This window comes from Pleurodeles waltl, chromosome 1_2 (assembly GCF_031143425.1).
Source record: "Pleurodeles waltl isolate 20211129_DDA chromosome 1_2, aPleWal1.hap1.20221129, whole genome shotgun sequence".
NCBI classification, from domain to species: Eukaryota; Metazoa; Chordata; class Amphibia; order Caudata; family Salamandridae; genus Pleurodeles; species Pleurodeles waltl.
Genome location: NC_090437.1, coordinates 355,873,806 through 355,893,483, shown reverse-complemented (window position 1 = coordinate 355,893,483; position 19,678 = coordinate 355,873,806). Strand labels below are relative to the sequence as shown.

The 19,678-nt window shown below is 43.5% G+C and overlaps 1 protein-coding gene across 3 annotated transcripts in view; it reads right to left on the bottom strand.

The window, feature by feature from the left end:
- Positions 1-213: 213 nt before the first annotated feature.
- The window catches only part of ACO1 (aconitase 1), a 616,249-nt gene continuing 596,784 nt past the window's right edge, over positions 214-19,678 (bottom strand). For all 3 annotated transcript variants that reach the window (XM_069239660.1, XM_069239672.1, XM_069239665.1), the window contains one exon: positions 214-1,462. In XM_069239660.1, coding sequence (XP_069095761.1) covers positions 1,349-1,462 — 114 coding nt within the window. In that variant the 3' untranslated portion in view covers positions 214-1,348. The remainder of the gene's footprint in view (positions 1,463-19,678) is intronic.

The window sequence follows — 19,678 nt, the reverse complement described above, 5'->3', positions numbered from 1 at the left end:
AAATTTTGCACATCACCCCAATATTCATGTCTACATCATGGGCACTTGAAATCTATGCATGTTATGAACCTGCCAACAGGATGGCGTTAGCGGTGTCAATGTGTCATTTTACATCAGGACACTCAATAATTAAGTCCTGAAGAAATACCTAGAATGATAGAAAACCTATTGCTAGAATAAGAAGCAAAAGCTACAATGAAACCACAACAAAAGTCTTGAAAATAGTTTTATTCTGATTCAAGTTAGAAATTGTTTTTGTAACAATCTAATGCTACACAACAAAAACTAGCGCTTACATGGGATATTCTTTTTTAAAGAAAATGAAAATTCACATTTGTAATATTCTGTAAAAGTTGGTTATTTAATAAGCATTAGATGCGAAGATAGGATATCCGAATAAATTTTGTTTTAAAAGTGCCAAGTCAAGTCTGATGCGAGTCTTACTATTATCAAATTGAAGGTTTTTTTTGGGGGGAGATGGTCTTATTTCGGCCCATAGTGTTTACAGACCATCGTGTGACGTCTGCTCTCACAAAGTCTGACAGCATTGTGCACTGCCCACAGTAAAAGAAAAAAACAGAAACACACACATAATAAGATCATTTTGCATGGGTAATTTGTATTTTTAATTCTGTTGCCATATTTTACTTATTCTGGGTGAATATATAGATTACCACATTTTTGCAGGTTATATTTTCTGGGAATTAAAGCAGCAATAAAATCTTCGGTGGTAAAAAAACAGATCATGTTTGTCCCCTTTCCTCAAGCATAATTGCAAATGAAATGGACGGCAGGGGTGCTAAAGAAACAATCCAACAAACCAAGAATGTTCAGTTAGGGAACGGTTCTTTAACGAAAGGAACAATTGAGATAACAGTTCAAAAACTGAATTGGCAGCCATCACAGATGGCTCTTGAAGGGATATCGACGTTCTCCCATGCTCTTAGCCAACAGACCTATTTCAACTATGACCCAGCGAGTATATTCGTAAAAGGAAGCATTCATTGGTCATTTGCACTCTCAATCAACGGAGAAAGGTGTAACTGAAAGTTTATCACAATCATATGGGATCTTGGCAGTTCGGGACTTCATCTTGTTGTTTCACAACCATACTGTATTCCGTCCATCACGCTCATTAAATAAACAAACGTGTAAGGTGGTGAAAAACATTCAAACAGTGTAAACAAGCAGCATGGAATCAAAGCTCGTAATGAGACCGGCTATTTCATTGTCGTGATTTCCTAGGTCTGGGATTCTGGGCACGCCCATGACAGGCCAAATGAGAAGAAAGGAAGAGGAGGAGGCACAACAAGGCATTTTTGATTGAACATCTTTCATCTGTTCACACCTAATTAGCCATTTTGCGGATCATGTAGTTCAAGATGCCACCATTTCTGAAGTAGGCCAGTTCCACGTCAGTATCAAATCTCATGACTGCTTCAAAGGTCTTCCCAGTGTCGAGCTGTTTAAAAAAAAATAATAGTCATTTTTAAAGGCAATTCTAATTCTATTAACTAAATGTTTTACAAAAAAAAAAACACAAAAAAAACGAACTTAAATATTTTAAATAAAAACTGAAGTCCATCTCGCAATTCCAGATGTTAAATGGCTATAGCGTATGTGAACAAGAGTGTTCTGTGAAGGTAACGTTTCTTGAGGACCTTTCTAGTCCCCCTGACTTGCTCCCTGCCAGAGCTGGTCGCCCCAAGTACTTCTAACCAACTGCATTAACACTTACCTAAGTATCCAATTTGTTGACTTTACCAAGGCTTGTCAGCGAATGACTGAAATTGCTTTGTTTAATATTGCTTGTAAAATCTATATCAAAGGAACCCTCTGGTGGATCTTTTTCAATCTAGTGTCTAAATTCATATAAAAATACAGTCTTTTTTATTTTTATAAATTGGTGTCTGATTTCTTAAGAGTAGTGTCAAATTCTTATTCAGTTGTCTTGATCCTCGTCATAAGGCTTACTGTTACAGTGTCAGGGCTATCTAGGGTTGAGCTGAGGGTTGTACAGAAGAAACCTACTGGACCCTACGGGGTTGGTAAGTGTATTACACGGTGAGGTCACACAACCATATAATACTCCCCATTTCCTCACACACTTTTACCAATATTTTGTTCTCATCACAGTTACAGTGTATGTATTGTATTTATTTCGGCAGGTTTTATTTTGTCTATGACTAAGACACGGTTTGCATGTAACGGCAAGCTGGCTGAAAGCGATTATTAAATACTCCTCAAAATGGTCTCTTAATAGTTTTAAGACCAAACCCTGTGCTGAAGATAAGAGAGTACAGAAATACCTGGTCTGTTGGGGAAGGTGGCAGCAAGATACAGATATCCCAAAGCATTGTTCATATAACACTTATGGAACAGTTTCATTACGGTCTAGAAATGGCTTGATTTTGCAGAGTATGTGTTGAAGGAAAAACTGTTGGGTAGTTATTTACTGGGAAGTAAGGTAGCAATGGTTGGAAACTACTATCCGAACAGTCATGTAAGTAGCAAAGAGTTAAATGTTATGGTATGAAGTAGCCACCTGTAAGGCTCTTTGTCATCGGCAGTTTCTTAGTGTTAAATGCAGACAGAAACTGCTACTGGCAGAGCATGCACAATTAAAACATGACAGAATGGCAAAGATTGCAGCCTGAAGAAGTAAAGACTCAACATTTTGCTGGCTCTACTGTGTTGCATTTCAACACTTTCATGACCACCTTGCACTGTAAACGAAGACACCGGTCAAAAAAACAGAAGCAAGATCTATGACTGAGTTTCTTGAGGCTATTAACAACGTGAAGCGCTCTGAAGTCATGGGAGAATCTCAGAGTTCAGTATTGCACACAGATTTTGATGACAGCATGGATATTTCTGTTAGTAAGTGTTCATCCAATATTTCAATTCCAGATTTCTAAAATGTACACAACAAACTTCTATTGAAAAGTAATTGGTCACTGAAAACGGTCATGTTTACATTGGATGGGACATCAGTGAAGCTGAGCAAAAATCAGGATACCATTTAACGTCTTTATGTAATTCACATTTTTAAAAATTAATTAAAATGGATACACTACAGAGTATTACGCAGCTGAGATAGTCTGAGACAAATGTAAATGTAGGTACAGCATTCCAGTAGACAAAATTCATACACATTTCTACTGCAGTAAACAGTGAATAAATGGTTACTTACCAGTAGGAGTAGTTTTGCAGCCTGAAGAGGCTTCTGGATTCACATGCTGGGCATTATTGCGACATCTAGTGGTTGGGTCCAGAATTGTCTGTTTCTCCCCCTTCTTTCCCCCTTGGGCATTGTCGCCCACCATTTGGCGGTTGGTCCGTACCCTCTCTGACCTCAGACGGCATCCCGGAAGTTCCTGTGTATGGCAGCCATCTTCAAATGCTTTTTTGTTTCCCACCCGTTTGTCTTATTCTCATTTCCGGAGAGGTGGGTGGGTCACAAGTAAACCTAGAAAACTCTTCAGGCTGCAAAACTACTCCTACTGGTAAATAAGCATTTCGTTTTGCAGCATTAATCCTTTTCTGGGTTCATTAGATTATGTAGCGGTTTCCCTTTCCTTGGGCTGGGTGGGGTGAAATGATGATCTTGCAAACAGGTGCTTTAATACCTTTTTTACCACCTGAGCTTTCGTATGCATTTGTAAGTCCACACAATAATGCATGGTGAAGATGTGTGGAGAAGCTCATGTTGCTTCTGTGCAGATAGTGCCATGAATGCTAGGGTTGCACCCTTCTTTCTTGGCGAGTGTGCTTATGGGCAATAAGTTCGAGATTTTCCCACTGAGGTGTAGCATGTTTATATTGTTTCCACAATCCATCATGCAACTGTTCCTTTTGTGATGGGTGACCCGTTTCTGGATTTGGCATAGGAAACAAACAGTTGGTTGCGGAAAGTGTTTGGTCGCTTGTAGGTGGCATATCAGTCCTCTCCTTATATGAAGAGTATGTAATGTTCCTTCCAGTTGCGTCTGTGATTTCTTAAAGAACACTAGCAATTGAATACTTCAATTGACGTGAAATTTGCTCACCACCTTAGTTAGGAATTGAAGGTTTGTTCTGAGGACTACCTTGTCCTTGTGTATTTTTATGTATGGTTTCTATATTGTTAGCGCCTGAAGTTCATTTACTCTATGTAGTGATGTGACTGCTATCAGGAAGGCAGTTTTTAGTGTGGTGTAATGGAGCTCTGCTTTATGCATAGGCTCAAATGGTTTTGCCATTAATTGTGTTAATATCGTATTCAAGCTCCACATCGGGGCTGGTGCCTTCCTAGAGGAGCAATTCTTTTGGAACCCTCAAGGATCCTTTTTTTTTTTTTTAATCACAGGTGATGTGAAAAAACGTTTACAGGATGCTCCCCTGGTGTAGGCCACAACTGTTGCCAAGTGGACCTTGAGAGATGAATAGTTACCCCAGCTGTCCAGTAGTTGGGTGAGATAGGTTAGTACTGTTTCCTGTTTAGATATTGTCTCAAATACATTGTTCTTTGTGCAACATAGAAGATGCCTTTAGGATTTTGTTGTGTAGCATTATCTTGTTGTAGGTTTTCTAGCTTCCTTCAGTATTTCCATGGTTCTAGGCGGCAAGTTTAGGTGTCCGCATTCTATGTATTCAGACGCCAGGCTACCACAATGAGTGCTGCTGGTTCCGGATGGAGCCCTTGCCACCTCTGCATTGTGAGCAGGTCCTGCCCTTCCTTGATTTTGATAATCTGCTCTTTGGACAGTTCAAGTAGGTTTGAGTACCAGGTCTGTTGAGCCCACTATAGGACTATTAGATTGATATTCGTCCCCAGTTGTCCGGACAGTTTTCCCTGTTACTTGTGTTTGAAAGGCTTTCAGGGCTAGTAGTACAGTCTTCATCTCTTTTGATGCCCACCATTGTACCTCCTTCTGTACCCTTGCTGTTACAGTCACTAGATCCTCCCAACTCCCGGTGTCTTGTGACCAATTGCTTCATTTTCATTCTTGGAATGGTCGCATGTGGAGCCTCGCATGGGTTATGAGGGGGATGCACGATGCGATCATCCCCATTAGTTTCATGACTGCCCACACTGTCAGAGATTGCCCCATCTGGTGTAGGTGATAAGTGTCACCCCTAAGAAAATATTTTCCAGTGTGGTTGAGGGGATGATTTCTTGTGGTTTTCGGAGAACCCCAGATTTTGTAGGGTTGTGATCACTGTCTGAATGTCCTTTTGACATTTCTCCTTTGCATTTGGCCCTTACTAGCCAGTAGTCCAGGTAAGGATAGACTTGAATCCAGTTTCTTCATAGGAATGCTGCACGTGTTTCCAGGCATTTTGTAAAACCCCTTGGTGCAGACTTGGTGTCGAAGAGCAAGACCTTAAATTGATAGTGAACCTTCTAGATTACAAATCTAAGGTACTTTGAGCGCTTGTTTCATAGGCATGTAAATAGGCACCCTTTAAGTCTATGGTTGCCATGTAGTTCAGCTGTTATAGAAGTGGGATTATCTCTTGTAATGTCATGTTGAAGTGTTTTGTGAAAATTAATTTGCTTATGAATCTGAGGTTGAGGTTTTGGCCTTAGTGTAAGGTCTTGTTTTGGCACCAGGGAGTATGGTGATAGTTTCCCTAGTTCAACTCCTTTGTTAGCTCCATTTTGTAATTCATGTTTTCGCAGGAGTTTTTACTTCCTTCCTTAGTTGTACCAGTTCTGTTTCCCCATACCTTTTCTTCTATGCTGGTGGAAAGCTTGTGAGTTCTATACAGTAGGTGTGCCATACCATGTTTAAAACCCAATTGTCTGTAGTGATATTTGCCCATTCTTGTGGGCATTACACTATTCTGTCTCCCACTGTTATTCCATGTGGGCCAGAGGCTATCTCTGAATCACTGAGTTTTCTCCTCCTCTGGATGTTTGCCCTTTAGCTCTCCCTCTACCACAAAAGGGCTGCCTTGTGGAATGTTGCCACTATTGGCATCCGGCTTGTCGACTAGCCTGGAGTGTACCGCTCTGGGCATGTTATTGCTGCTGTTGTCCTGTTGAGAAAGGATTCCTGTGTGCCTTCTGGGCGTCTTTCCTCCCCTTCTGAGTGTGCCTTGGTATTGAAGCGCACCCATTAGCCTTTGCTGTCTTTGTCTTTTTATATTTATTGTAAGGGCTCATCTACCTCTTAACTAAACAAAGCATCTCCAGTGAAAGGTTTGTTCATACTGGAGGCCTGAACTTCTGGCTTGAGGTCCTGAGCCAAGCATGTCTCCTAAGAATTGCGCCCGTAAACATTTTTCTGCTCACTGTAATGGCTGGACCAGTGCGGATTTCAGTCAAGTGTTGGCGATATTTTTCCCTGCTTGGATAATTGCTTTTGCTCTTTTCTTATCCTCTGGGAGCTTCTTCATTTGCTCCTCAATCATGTCCCACTGTTGGTGACCACATCTGTTGAGAAGAGCGTAGGAGTGTAAAATACGTCATTTCATTGCAGCCTCTCTTTCCATCTTCCTCCCTACCATGTCCAGCCTCTTGCTTTCTTTTTCAGAAGGGCCTGTGAAGGTGTGATTACTCCTCTTCCTGGTGGCAGTGACAGTGATAGAGTCTGCTATGTTGTTCCCCTGCATGTATCAAGGGTCCTTTGAAGAAGGTTTTTACTTATTTTCTACCCAAAGTATCACACCTTTAGTTGAAGCAGGATCTTTGAAGGCCTCCATGCCCTGGTCCAGTGGACTGGGTAGCTTTGGGAGATACAGATTTCCCTTGCTTGATGACATAAGAGTTTAGAGGAGAAAACATAAGACTTCCTTCTCTTTCTCTAGAGGCACTCCAAAAGTTTCAGCTGCCTTCTTTATCAGGCTACTGTCACCTGTAACGTCAGGGGGTGAAGGTCTTGCTGGGGTGGTTGTAGACCTCCTTTTTTGGGCTCTCGTGAGGAGGTCATTCCATTCATCCTCGAAGCCCCTTGTTGCCTATTCTCCTTCGGGGTCATATAATTCATCCCTGGCTTCCTCTTCATGGGGTTCTGGTGTCACTGGGGACTCTAAAACAGCCTCTTCGACGCCTGTGGTCATGGGGTGCTGTAGGAAAATGCTACTGTTGGCATGGTTACCCACTAACATTTTGCCTTTTGGTGATGCCAGCTATGACTGAAAGTGTGCTGGGACCTTGCTAACCAGGCCCCAGCACCAGTGTTCTTTCCCGAACAAACTGTACCTTTGTCTCCACAATTGGCACAACCCTGGCACACAGATAAGTTCCTTGTAAATGGTACCCCTGGTACCAAGGGCCCTGTGGCCAGGGGAGGTCTCTAAGGGCTGCAGCATGTATTATGTCAACCTGGGGACCCCTCACTCAGCACATGCACACTGCCTCACAGCTTGTGTGTGCTGGTGGGGAGAAAATGACTACGTCGACATGGCACTCCCCTCAGAGTGCCATGCCAACCTCACACTGCCTGTGGAATAGGTAAGTCACCCCTCTAGCAGGCCTTACAGCCCTAAGGCAGGGTGCACTATACCACAGGTGAGGGCATAGTTTCATGAGCACTATGCCCCTACAGTGTCTAAGTAAAACCTTAGTAGTAAGTGCAGGGTAGCCATAAAGAGTATATGTTCTGGGAGTCTGTCAATTACGAACTCCACAGTTCCATTATGGCTACACTGAATACTGGGAAGTTTGTTATCAAACTTCTCAGCACAATAAATCCACACTGATGCCAGTTTGGGATATATTGAGAAGTGCACCCAGAGGGCATCTTAGAGATGCCCCCTGCATGCCAGCCCAACTGCTAATGCTAGGCTGACTGGTCTCTGTCAGCCTGCCACTTCCAGACTAGTTTCTGGCCACATGGGATGAGTGCCTTTGTGCACTCTGTGACCAGGAACAAAGCCTGTCCTGGGTGGACGTGCCTCACACTTCCCCCTGCAAGAACTGTAACACCTGGCGGTGAGCCTCAAAGGCTCAAGCCTGGTGTTACAATGCCCCATGGCACTCCAGCTAGTGGAGGTATTCCCCCCCACCCTGGACACAGCCCCCACTTTTGGCGGCAAGTCCGGAGGAGATAATGAGAAAAAACAAGGAGGAGTCACCCTCCAACCAGGACAGCTCCTAAGGTGTCCAGAGCTGAGGTGACCCCTTCCTTAGAAAATCCTCCATCTTGGCATGGAGGATTCAGCCCAATAGGAATAGGGATGTGCCCCCCTCCCCAAAGGGAGGAGGCACAAAGAGGGTGTAGCCACCCTCCGGGACAGTAGCCATTGGCTACTGCCCTCCAGCCCTAAACACACCCCTAAATTTAGTATTTAGGGGCGACCCTGAACCCAGGAAATCTGATTCCTGCAACCTGAACAAGAAGGACTGCTGACCTGAAAACCACGCAGAGAAGAACGAGACGACAACTGCTTTGGGCCCCAGCCCTACTGGCCTGTCTCCAGATTCAAAGAACCTGCAAAAGCAACGCATCCAGCGGGCACAGCACCTCTGCCAACTCAGAGGACTGCCCTGCAAACCCAAAGGGCCAAGAAACTCCCATGGACAGCGGCTCTGTCCAAAGCAACAAGAAGAAACCATATTTAAAGGGCCTCTCACCTCACTACTGAAGCGTGAGTCTCCAACTCTCTGCACCAGACACTCCTGGCCTGTGTCCAGAAAAAACTGCAGCGAGGACCCCCAGGCGACTCCCACGACGTGTCCACCCTGAGACGACTTCCCTGCACCCCCTCGGCGATGCATGCAGAGAGAATCCAGAGGCTCCCCCTGACCGTGACTGCCCGGTAACAAAGATCCCGATGCCTGGAAGAAGCACTGCACCCACAGCCCCCAGGCCAGAGAGGAACCTACTACTGGTGCAGGAGTGACCAGCAGGCGGCCCTCATCTTTGCACAGTCGGTGGCTGGCCCGAGAAGCCCCCCTGTGCCTGGCCTGCATCGCCAGTAACCCCAGGGTCCCCCCAATGATTTCAACGTAATACCCGACACCTTCACACTGCACCCAGCCGCCTCTGTGCCGCTGAGGGTGTATTTTGTGTGCCTGTTTGGGACTGCCTTCCCTCCCCCTCCAAGTGCTCTACAAAACTCCCCTGGTCTGCTCCCCGAGGAAGCAGGTACTTACCTGCTAGCAAACTGGAACCGGAGCTCCCCTAGTCTCCATAGGCACTTATGTTATTTGGGACCTTCTGTGACCTCTGCACCTGACCAGCACGTGTTGCTGGTGCTGGGTGTTTGGGGTTGACTTGATCCCCCAACAGTGGGCTGCCCATGCATGGGGACTGAACTTGTAAGTGGTTTACTTACCTGACAAACTAACCTTTACTTACCTCCCCCAGGAACTGTTGAATGTTGCACTGTGTCCACTTTTAAAATAGCTTATTGGCATTTTATGCTAAACTGTGTACATTACTGTTTTACTTCAAAGTTCTATACAGTATATAAAAACCTATTGGTCTGGAGTTAAGTCTTTGAGTGTGTGTTCTCATTTATTGCCTGTTTGTGTACAACAAATGCTTAACACTACCCTCTGATAAGCCTACTGCTTGACCACACTACCACAAATAGAGCATTAGTATTTATTATTGCCACTATCAACCTCTAAAGGGAAGCCCTGGACTCTGTGCACACTATCTCTCACTTTGAGATAGTATGTACAGAGCCAGTTTCCTACAGGTGCTTACTTGGAATCCTGAATTCCCTTTGTGCGTCGTCTAACTCCTCCTTTCGCTGAAGAAGTGCTGCCATTTCTGCTTCTAACCTGTCTCATCTTCTCCACCTCTAAGACCATTTTGACATCCTGCGTTGAAGATAATCTCTTTTTCAGAGTAGGCGGTTCTTCCTCCGATGGTCTTGGGGCTTCTTTTGAGGCCTCTCAAGCCGTGGTGGTGCTGGGATCCGTGGGCCTCCTTTATTTACGGCTGACCCTTGATCGTCGTTTTGTTGGACGTCGGGGCTGCCTTGTGCAACTTTTTCTCATGGATCTCAGCCTCCGAGAGTTTCAGCAGTCTTTTTACCTTTTTGAATGCCCTTCATCGCTGCATGTTTCTTCTTGGTGTCCCCCTTGAAGATTTCTATGTCAGATCTTCCATTGGGACCTGCTCTACATAGTTGCTGTAAAGGCCCAGGTCCTTCAGAGATACCTGTGGTTTCTGGCTGTACACTGCTGTGTGGTGTTCCTCTCTCTGCTTTTAGTGCACCCTGAGAGTCTTTGGCATGAATGCGGCTCAAGCCTTGTGATCCTCGTCCCCATGGTCTCTCGGCAGACAGTGGTTGCAAACTTCGTGCAGATTGGTAAGTGCAAATCTGTGATAGTTCAGGCAGAAATGAAAGGGGGTGTTTTCCATGACCCCTACCTTGCCTCATTCTTTAGCCACGTGCAAATTCCGTTGGGGTCCCCTGCCGGGGTTGATGAGCATAGATCCCCTTCTCTCCATCGCTCTCCTTCCATCTCGTTAAGCCATTTCTTCCAAAAACTTTACAGCGCCTCCTTTTGCTTCCAGGGCACCATCTGACAGGAGATTGACCAAGCACCAAATAGTGGCTGACAATGCCCGGAGGTGGGGGGGAGGGGGCAACCAAGACAATTCCGGGCCCAACCACTAGATGACGGAATAATGCACAGCATGCGACTCTAGAAAAGGATTAATGCTGCCAAACATACCCTATGGGATATCAGTACAACAGTCCAAGGGAGAAATAACATTTTTCTGGACAGCACATGGTTATTCTAGTGCATTTCAAATTATGAACATATAGTCAAGGACAAGGAGACACTCCTTTCAACACATACAATCCAGTGGATGCAGAAATGTTAGTATGGCCTCTTTCCAATCAATTATGTTGTCTGCAAGTTTGTCTTCGTAAAGGTACAAGTCTCACCTCCTATGCATGAGTTTCTCCAACATCTCTCAATTAGTCTTTATTGTAGGAGGTTCTACATTCATTCATTTAATTGTGATTCTGTGTTAGTTAATATCATTTCGATCTGGAGAGTAATCCTTTTCATTTTGCTTTTAGTGTTGAATGGGAGGTGTAGACGAGTACGCAGACCTCTGGCGATTTCTCAATGTGTGGTTCTATGCCTGATGTGTATCTGTTCAGTATGTTTTGTCAGTACTCGACCAACCTGGGACACTCCATTATTAAGTGAGAAATGACGTGGCATTGCATTTAGGATAATTATCTTTCCTACTATTCATTTTATGCAGCATTATCGGATGTATCGTCAAATAGGTGGAACGGTGCAAGCTTTACAAGAGCATTGGTAGACATTTCCAAAATCAATTTAAACAATGTTAGCCACACTTAATTAGTTACTACGTACCCACAGTCTGCTTTCAATTTAGTATTCATCAACCATTGGGGAAACAGAGGTGTGAACTCAGTTTATTATTCGACCCTTCACAATGAACAATGTTGCTGTGGTCGTAAGGATGACAGGAACAGAAAGATCACAATTCCTTGGCCAACCAAAGTAGCCTAGTCCAATGTAGATAATGGGCAGTCACCAATCTGAATGCTTCCTGTGATGATCCTGGCATCCTAAAATCCATCCCCTTTGACAATAAAGAGTTTGTCTTTAACCATTCTAAGGGATCATGATGCAATAGTGGATTCCCACCGCAGGTAGCTAGAACCAAATTCCAGCCTATGTAGGACATGGAACAGGTGTTCACAACTTGTTAGACTGAACATATTTTCAGCATTCCAAGATAGCTGTACCAACCATTCCTCCCTAATCATAACTTGCTTCATGACATGTGTAAAAATATACTAGCCTAGGTGAACCAGGTGACAACGTTCTGGCTACTAGCTAACAGATGGCAAAGTATTTTGCTGCACTACTGGGCATGGGACAATAAACAGTTTGCTTAGTTACACCTTTGTTAGGTTTTGAGACCAGAACAATGTGAACTACCCTCTTCATTTCTGGTACCTCCTCAGTGCTGTCACCTCTTTAAACATCTTCAATCATTTAGAAGTCAAAATGCCGCTGTGAGCTTTCCACCACACATTCAGTTCTGTGACTGACAAACTTTTTTTTTCATACGGCAGCTTCCCCGGACATCCAACTGTTAGGGCAACCAGTCTGTGCTGTGTGCAACTGTCCAATAACTGGTTCATATCCAAACTGGTCATAAAAGTGGATGGCGAGTACAATACCCGAAAAATTCTATGAACACACTGTTAATCCTTTATTAGGTGTGGGTCAGTATAACACAGCCATCAGTAACAGTCACAGTGTATGTCTGTGGTTATTTTCACTCCAAAAGTCAGGACATTAACCAACCTGATTTGTTATATTAAGCTGATTAATACAGTGTGCTATTACCCTATCACAAGGGTATCCAGGCTCTGAGCAGGTAAGACTTCGGCCTGGCCTTGGGCAGAAGGGAAGGACTTGAAGAGCCAGGTCAATAAGTGAAGAGGAGGCTCGTATGTGTAGCAACAGGCCATTTCACACTTTAGAAGCGATGTAGGAGAATGTGCAGCCATTGGGTATGGTTTTCCGAATGCATGGGATGTGTGCTAGTAGAACACCAGCTGATAGGCGGTGTCTGGAGGGTTTGTGAAAAGCGATGAGGTTGTTGAGGTATGCTGGGTCACTATGGTGTAGTCCTTTGTAGGTGTGAGTGAGGAGTTTGAACTATGCTCATCTGTGTATGAGTAGCCAGTGGCTCTCCATGAGGTGAGATGTATGTGATAAGCATGGGAGATGAAGTGTGATTCTAGCAGCCATGTTCTTGATCGCCTGCAATCTTCTATTGAGTTATTTGTTGATCCTGGCGTTCCCGTAGCCCAGCTTCATTGTGACAAGGGCATGAGTGAAGTTTTCAGGTGCTGATAGAAAGCATTTAAAAAATCTTCCTCAATGACAACATCCTCCTCATGCAGCCTAGGAACCAGAAGGCCATATCTAGCTGTAAGATCCATCTACAAATATGAGATTGTCAGATGGATGGCAGGCGGCCAGCCAGATGACCACTGACCTCTGCGGGGAGTAGATAAAGTCTACCAATCATCAGCACCATAAAACGTCTGCTGGCTAAAGGAAAGTATGAAAAAGCGGTCTTGTTGTCTGGTGCCCAATAATTAAGTGAATTAACCAGGTTTAAATATTGCTCCAAGACACAGGCATACATTTTGATATTTCTATTGCAGCAATTAATCACTGTTTGAGTAAACTTACATTTAGAAGGGCCACCATGAAATTATTAATTGACGTGAAATCATTCAAAACAGTTCACTATACTACAAACCCCTACGCTGTGTGTTACAACTGCATTACAAAAACTGAATAAAACATGCCTATGACATGGAGCTAAAGTTCAGTGAAACTGCACCTTTTTGCTTTTACTTTTGAACAAATCTTTGCGGCTGTGAAGCACCATTATTTTGGTACCTTGTTTGGATACTGACGTTTTGCATGTTAGCACAGCTTGGTTACAATTACTGCACAAAGCAGAAAAATGTAGAGCGAACAATGTCGCTGAGAACTGCAGGAGTCAGAACAGCTTTCCAGAAGAACGCTACACGCTACGAATGACATGTCTAGCGCCTTTGCCAAGCGGATGCATTGGAGTCCTGACTTTAGCTTACATGCTGGCCTAAACCTTTATTGACAAGCTGGGTACTAAAAAACATTATCAATCACACACTTCAGTAGGTCAACAGGAAACGTACAACCTCTGCTTATTTCATACTTTTAAACTAGCCTTTGCCAAACAGGATTCCAAAAATACGTCCAGATTCCAATGTACAGATGAAAAAAAACAGTTCTCCAACTTTCACAATATAGGGCACATATGTGGTGGCATTGTGAACAATCAATTGTGTATTTCCAAACTGCCAAGACAAAGTTGGAGCTTGTTTGCACATCTGTGCGAAGGAAGCCACCTTAGGGACTTCAGCTGGCTCCAACCACATCCCTAACTCCATTGTGGAACAGAAAATCCTCACCTTTCGTTGTTATCTTTTTGGAAAACCTGGTATAATATTTGCTGGGTAAAAATATAGGTTTTTTACCCATACAGATTACACCCTTTACAGAGATGGGTAATTGGGGATCTGGATTCCAAATCGTTTAATTCATTTTTGATCCCTGGAAATACCCTTCCTTTGGTTACCTTCTCTGGACGCATGCCAGGAAAACAAAACATTACGTGATAATGACTGTAGGAGGCTTGCCTGGTGGGAAGTCAGGGTTCTCTAGGGGTAGCTGAGAATGAGCAGCAAAGGCTTTTCTAGGAGACATGCAAAACCACAATACTGGCACAGCTACTTATCACACATGAAAGAACCACAAAGTGTTACAAAAATAAAGGTACTTTATTATAGTAACACAACACTAGATTACTTATAGGCAGCCCCCCAACTGGAGGTAAGTACACATTATATATATATATATATATATATATATATATATATATGGGAAATGTCACTTACCCAGTGTACATCTGTTTGTGGCATGAGACGCTGCAGATTCACATGCGTGCGTTATCCTGCCATCTAGTGTTGGGCTCGGAGTGTTACAAGTTGTTTTTCTTCGAAGAAGTCTTTTCAAGTCACGAGACCGAGGGACTCCTCCCTTTCGGCTCCATTGCACATGGGTGTCGACTCCATCTTCGATTGTTTTCCCCGCAGAGGGTGAGGTAGGAGTTGTGTATATTGTAAAGGTGCCCATGCAATGGAGTTAGTAAGTATGTACATAATGTGTATAAAAATAGTATATATTTACAAATGTACAAGTTTCATCAATTTATAACGGCTACAGGCTCCCGGGGAGGCGGGAGGGCGCATGTGAATCTGCAGCGTCTCATGCCACGAACAGATGTACACTGGGTAAGTGACATTTTCCGTTTGATGACATGTGTAGCTGCAGATACACATGCTGTGCATAGACTAGTAAGCTGTTATCTCCCCAAAAGCGGTGGCTTAGCCTGTAGGAGTTGAAGTTGTCTGAAATAATGTTTGTAATACAGCCTGTCCTACTGTGGCTTGTTGTGTTGTTAACACATCTACACAGTAATGTTTTGTGAATGTATGAGGCGTAGACCATGTGGCTGCCTTACAGATTTCTGTCATAGGTATAATTCCTAGAAAGGCAATTGTGGCGCCTTTCTTCCTAGTGGAGTGCGCCTTTGGCGTAACAGGTAGATCTCTTTTTGCTTTAATATAGCAGGTCTGAATACATTTCACTATCCATCTGGCAATGCCTTGTTTGGATATTGGATTTCCTGCATGAGGTTTTTGGAAGGCTACAAACAATTGTTTTGTTTTGCGAAACTGTTTTGTTCTATCAATGTAATACATTAGTGCTCTTTTAATGTCTAACGTATGTAAGGCTCTTTCAGCTACTGAGTCTGGTTGTGGAAAAAAGACTGGGAGTTCTACTGTTTGGTTTAGGTGGAACGGTGATATAACTTTTGGTAAGAATTTGGGATTTGTACGGAGAACCACTTTATGTTTGTGTATTTGTATAAAGGGTTCTTTTATAGTAAATGCTTGTCATCATTCAACAGAGCTTTATTCGATCAATGATCATCAAAGCAATACATAATCTATTTACCATAACGAATATAAAAATTAAAATATAAATATGAATATTAAAAGCATTTCATCCCCACTATAAAAACACAATTGTAACATCGACAACAGAAAAATAAAATATTCGCTAACCCTTTGGGATATAAAAGCTCCTAATGCGCCATGCCATGAGTAAATATTTGCTAACTGAAACTATTAGCATTTTGGTAGAATCGCTTTTTAAAATCCTTAAAGCTAGTGCACAGTTCCTAATTCCCATTTCTAGACAAGGGGCTCGAATCCATTTGTTCCTAGGAGCCCTATATGCGGGACAAAAAAACATAAAGTGCTCCACTGATTCAGAATTAGAGCCACAAGCAGGGCAAAGGTCATTTGACGCATTTGTGTCCCACCTGCACACCACGGTCTTCAGTGGTAAGGTCCCGAAACGAAATCTGGCAAATAGGCTTTTGCCTAACATATCGGGTATAATGTCTAAATAGGACTCAAGCTGTGGATACCATTTGATGTCTATAAATAAGTTGGTTAGATGGCCGCCTGAATTATGGGTAATAGCAACATTCCTTATGTAGGACCAATATACATGTTTCAGTGTTTTAAGATGGACTTTTGCAAGTTTGTTTGGGTGCTCCCAGTAATCCTCTAATCCCAATATCCTGAACCAGGTAGATACATGCTTGACCCATGGAATAGAAGTTGCATTAGAAGATGTTAACAAGTCTAAAAGTGCGACTTTATATGTATCTAATTCAGGGACGGTCCATAGCCTGACCCAATATGTCAAGGGTCTTAAGTTTATCAGGTCAGCGATCCTTTTAAAACCCAAGTCCAGGAAAAGAGGTGTCAGTGGGGTACTGGGGGGACATGCACAGAGGGCCCTTGCAAATGTGTTCTCCCCAAGTGTTAGTTTGCTGGTATTAGTGAAGCCCCATACTTCTGCGCCGTACACAGCAGCTCCCTGCGCCTTAGCTACATATATCTTAATAGCAGGGGAAACAGATTTTGTGGAGGTACTCCTGAAAAAGCGCAAGATGGAAGCTGCACTATGCATGAGAAGGCCAGTGCTTTTGTTAATCTGTTCTTCCCAGCGTAAATTATCGGTCATCCTTACACCTAGGTAATCGAAGAAACTAACCTTGTCAAGGGAAACTCCATCGAGAAAGATGGAACATTTCTTCCTTTTCACGGAGCGCAACACCATTAACTTGGTTTTCTTTGTGTTTAACTCCAAGCCATATTCCTGGCAAAAAGCACTAAATCTATCAAGGAGGGTTTGCAGACCCATGGGAGTCTTTGAGATTAAAAGCGAATCATCAGCAAAGAGGAGTATGGGTGTTTTATGGGTCCCTAGAATGGGAGCGTCACTCTGGCAGTTCATCATATGTTGCACTACCTCGTTAATAAATAAAGAGAACAAGAGTGGTGCCAGCACACATCCCTGTCTTACACCCCTGTGTATAGGAATTTTGTCTGTGAGTTCACCTTGTTCACCCCAACGAACTTGCGCATAGTTCTCCTCGTGTAGAAGCTTTATTAGGGAGACTAGGTTTCTGGGTACTCCGGTTCTAGCTAAAACCACCCACAACTTCTCCCTAGGGACCAAGTCAAAGGCAGATTTCAAATCTACAAATGCAACGTACAAAGGCTGTTTGGCGAGAACAGTGTATTTCCAATACAGCACTGACAACCTAAAGATCTGGTCCACTGTGCTGATTCTAGGTCGAAACCCTGCTTGAAGGGGAGATAGTACCTTACATTCCTCGGCCCATTGTGTTAATCTACCAAACAGTTGTTTAGCAAAAATCTTTTGTAGATTATCTAAGAGGCTAACTGGCCTGTAGTTTACTGGTAGATTAGCATTACCCTTTTTATGAATGGGTATGATCACGGCACCCTTCCAAGTAGAAGGGATCTGTCCCTCTTCAGAAATTTTGTTAGAGAGAGCATTTATATACCAGACCCAAATTCGGGGTTCTGATCTATATAGATCCCCTGGTATTCCATCAGGACCTGGAGCCTTCCCGATTTTTAGTGAACAAATTGCCTCTATAGTCTCTTCTATGGAGAAGCAGATTGGGTCCTTGATATCTAGATGGTCCTCTCTCAATTGAATAAGAGGGGATTCGATATCTTGATGAGTGTCGAGGTCTTCTCTCTTACCATGTTCTGTGGGAACATCAAGAATGTCCATTATACTATAGAGGGAGGAAAAATGGTTCACCCAGCTTTCTGGCTGGATGTGAGTTGACGTGATGGTTCTACCCCCGTGCTCTCTTTTGGCTACAAGTTCCCAAAACCTACCATTATTGTTGGATTTGGATGCTTTTAGCAGTTCTTGCCAAATGGAGTCCTCCCAAGTTTTTTTAGCTCGTAAGATAGATTCCTTATGTATACGTCTAGATGACTGAATATCCCCTATTGACCCTTCCGAAATAGCACACTTAACCCCTGACTTGGCCCTGGCACATGATTCGTCAAACCAGGAGTTCCTTAACGGGTTACCTCTTTTTGGGCTTGCTTTGCACTTCCTATAAAAAATATCTTGAAATTTGCCCACCAAGATTTCATGTATGTGAAGAATGGGGATGACTTGGGGGTCTTGATCTTGATAGGGTGCCAGATTATCTAATAAGGATGAGTATATTGCATGCAGCAAGAGAGGATTTGACACCACATTTGGCCATTTAACCTTGGTAGTTGAATACTTCACAATGGGGGTGGGTACCTTAGTAACTTGATTATTGGCAAGACGACCAAATACTTCCCCTGAAAAGGACAATAATAGTGGATAGTGGTCACTTTCGCTCCTGCAATCTACCAGCATATCTTTAAGCTGTGGCCACAGTCTGACATCTACTAAGAAGTAATCGATTGTACTGGTACAACTGCCTCTTTTGAAGGTAGGGGCAATGTCCGGGTCCGAGGGCGTTCGGCCATTACAGGCCCTAAGACCTTGTTTCAGACATAGTGTGGCTAGTTGTACTGCCACACAAGTGCGAGAACAATAGCGGTCAGCATTCAATTGTGCTATCCCCCATAGTGAATCTTCCTCTTTAGTTAGATCAATTAGGAGGGTCGATGGTTCGAAAGTGCAGTTTATGTCCCCTGCTATAATCAGCTGACCAAGAGAATTAGAAGTGTCCAAATACTCAAGAAGCTGGGTGAGGGTCTGGGATTCTACACTACGTGAAACTGATCTTGCATAGACATTAATGAGGGTGATAGTAAGATGCTGTCGAAAAACTAATTGCAACCCCATCAAGTCAGCACAGTCAAAATGTAAGATCTTATAATCGCATTGCAATCTTTTGTTCAGAAGAATCAACAGCCCCCCTTTGGCACAACCTGACCCTTTTTCTGAAGGTTGGGCAGGGACATTAAAAGAGAGAAACCCATCAATAAAGATCATATCCTCAGCCCATGTTTCCTGAAAAAGGCAAACATCTTGAGATTTGATATAAGTGCACCAGTCATTATCGTCCAATTTCCTCCCAATGCCAGCCAAGTTCCATGACATAAGGAGTAAGCCACCTCTGGCGTCAGGTGAGGTGATATATGGCTGTGTGACATCTTGTTGGCTTGGCTCAATAGTACGGATCAGGGGTGGCTCGTTAGTTCTAACCCCGTCGGGAGCCTCTTGACTTATAGGCAGTCATTGTGGTTTAGGCAGAGTAACATCAACTTGCCAAGACGGAATAATATCATTACAGACTCGTGCAATCGTTGGGACCTGCAATGCATCAGACATCCCAAACTCTAAGTTGATAGCCCCCCTTTTCCCTTTGAGCCAAAGCGAACGAGTACGAGAATCGAAAGCTCTCAGATGATCAAGCAGGGAGTTATCAAAAAACTTGATTGTAAGAATATCAAAGGTGGACTCCGGGGGGCTCAGCCGTTTAACATTAAAAATGTCTGAACGTACAACCGATAAGCAACCCCTTTGGTTCCGAAGCCAATAGATGGCTTTATTTACCCTAGATTCATGGTCCTCCTTTGTTCCTTGAAGCAACTTGGGTACGTTGGATAAAAAGAGAATGTTCCTCTCATACTTGTAATTCTGATTATCTTTCAGTGGGCTAAGAACGGCAGAGGCTCCCCGAGGAGGAGGAGGGTATGTAAACTCGTTGGTAAGTGTAAGAGAACCACTTAGGGACGAAGGAAGACCCCC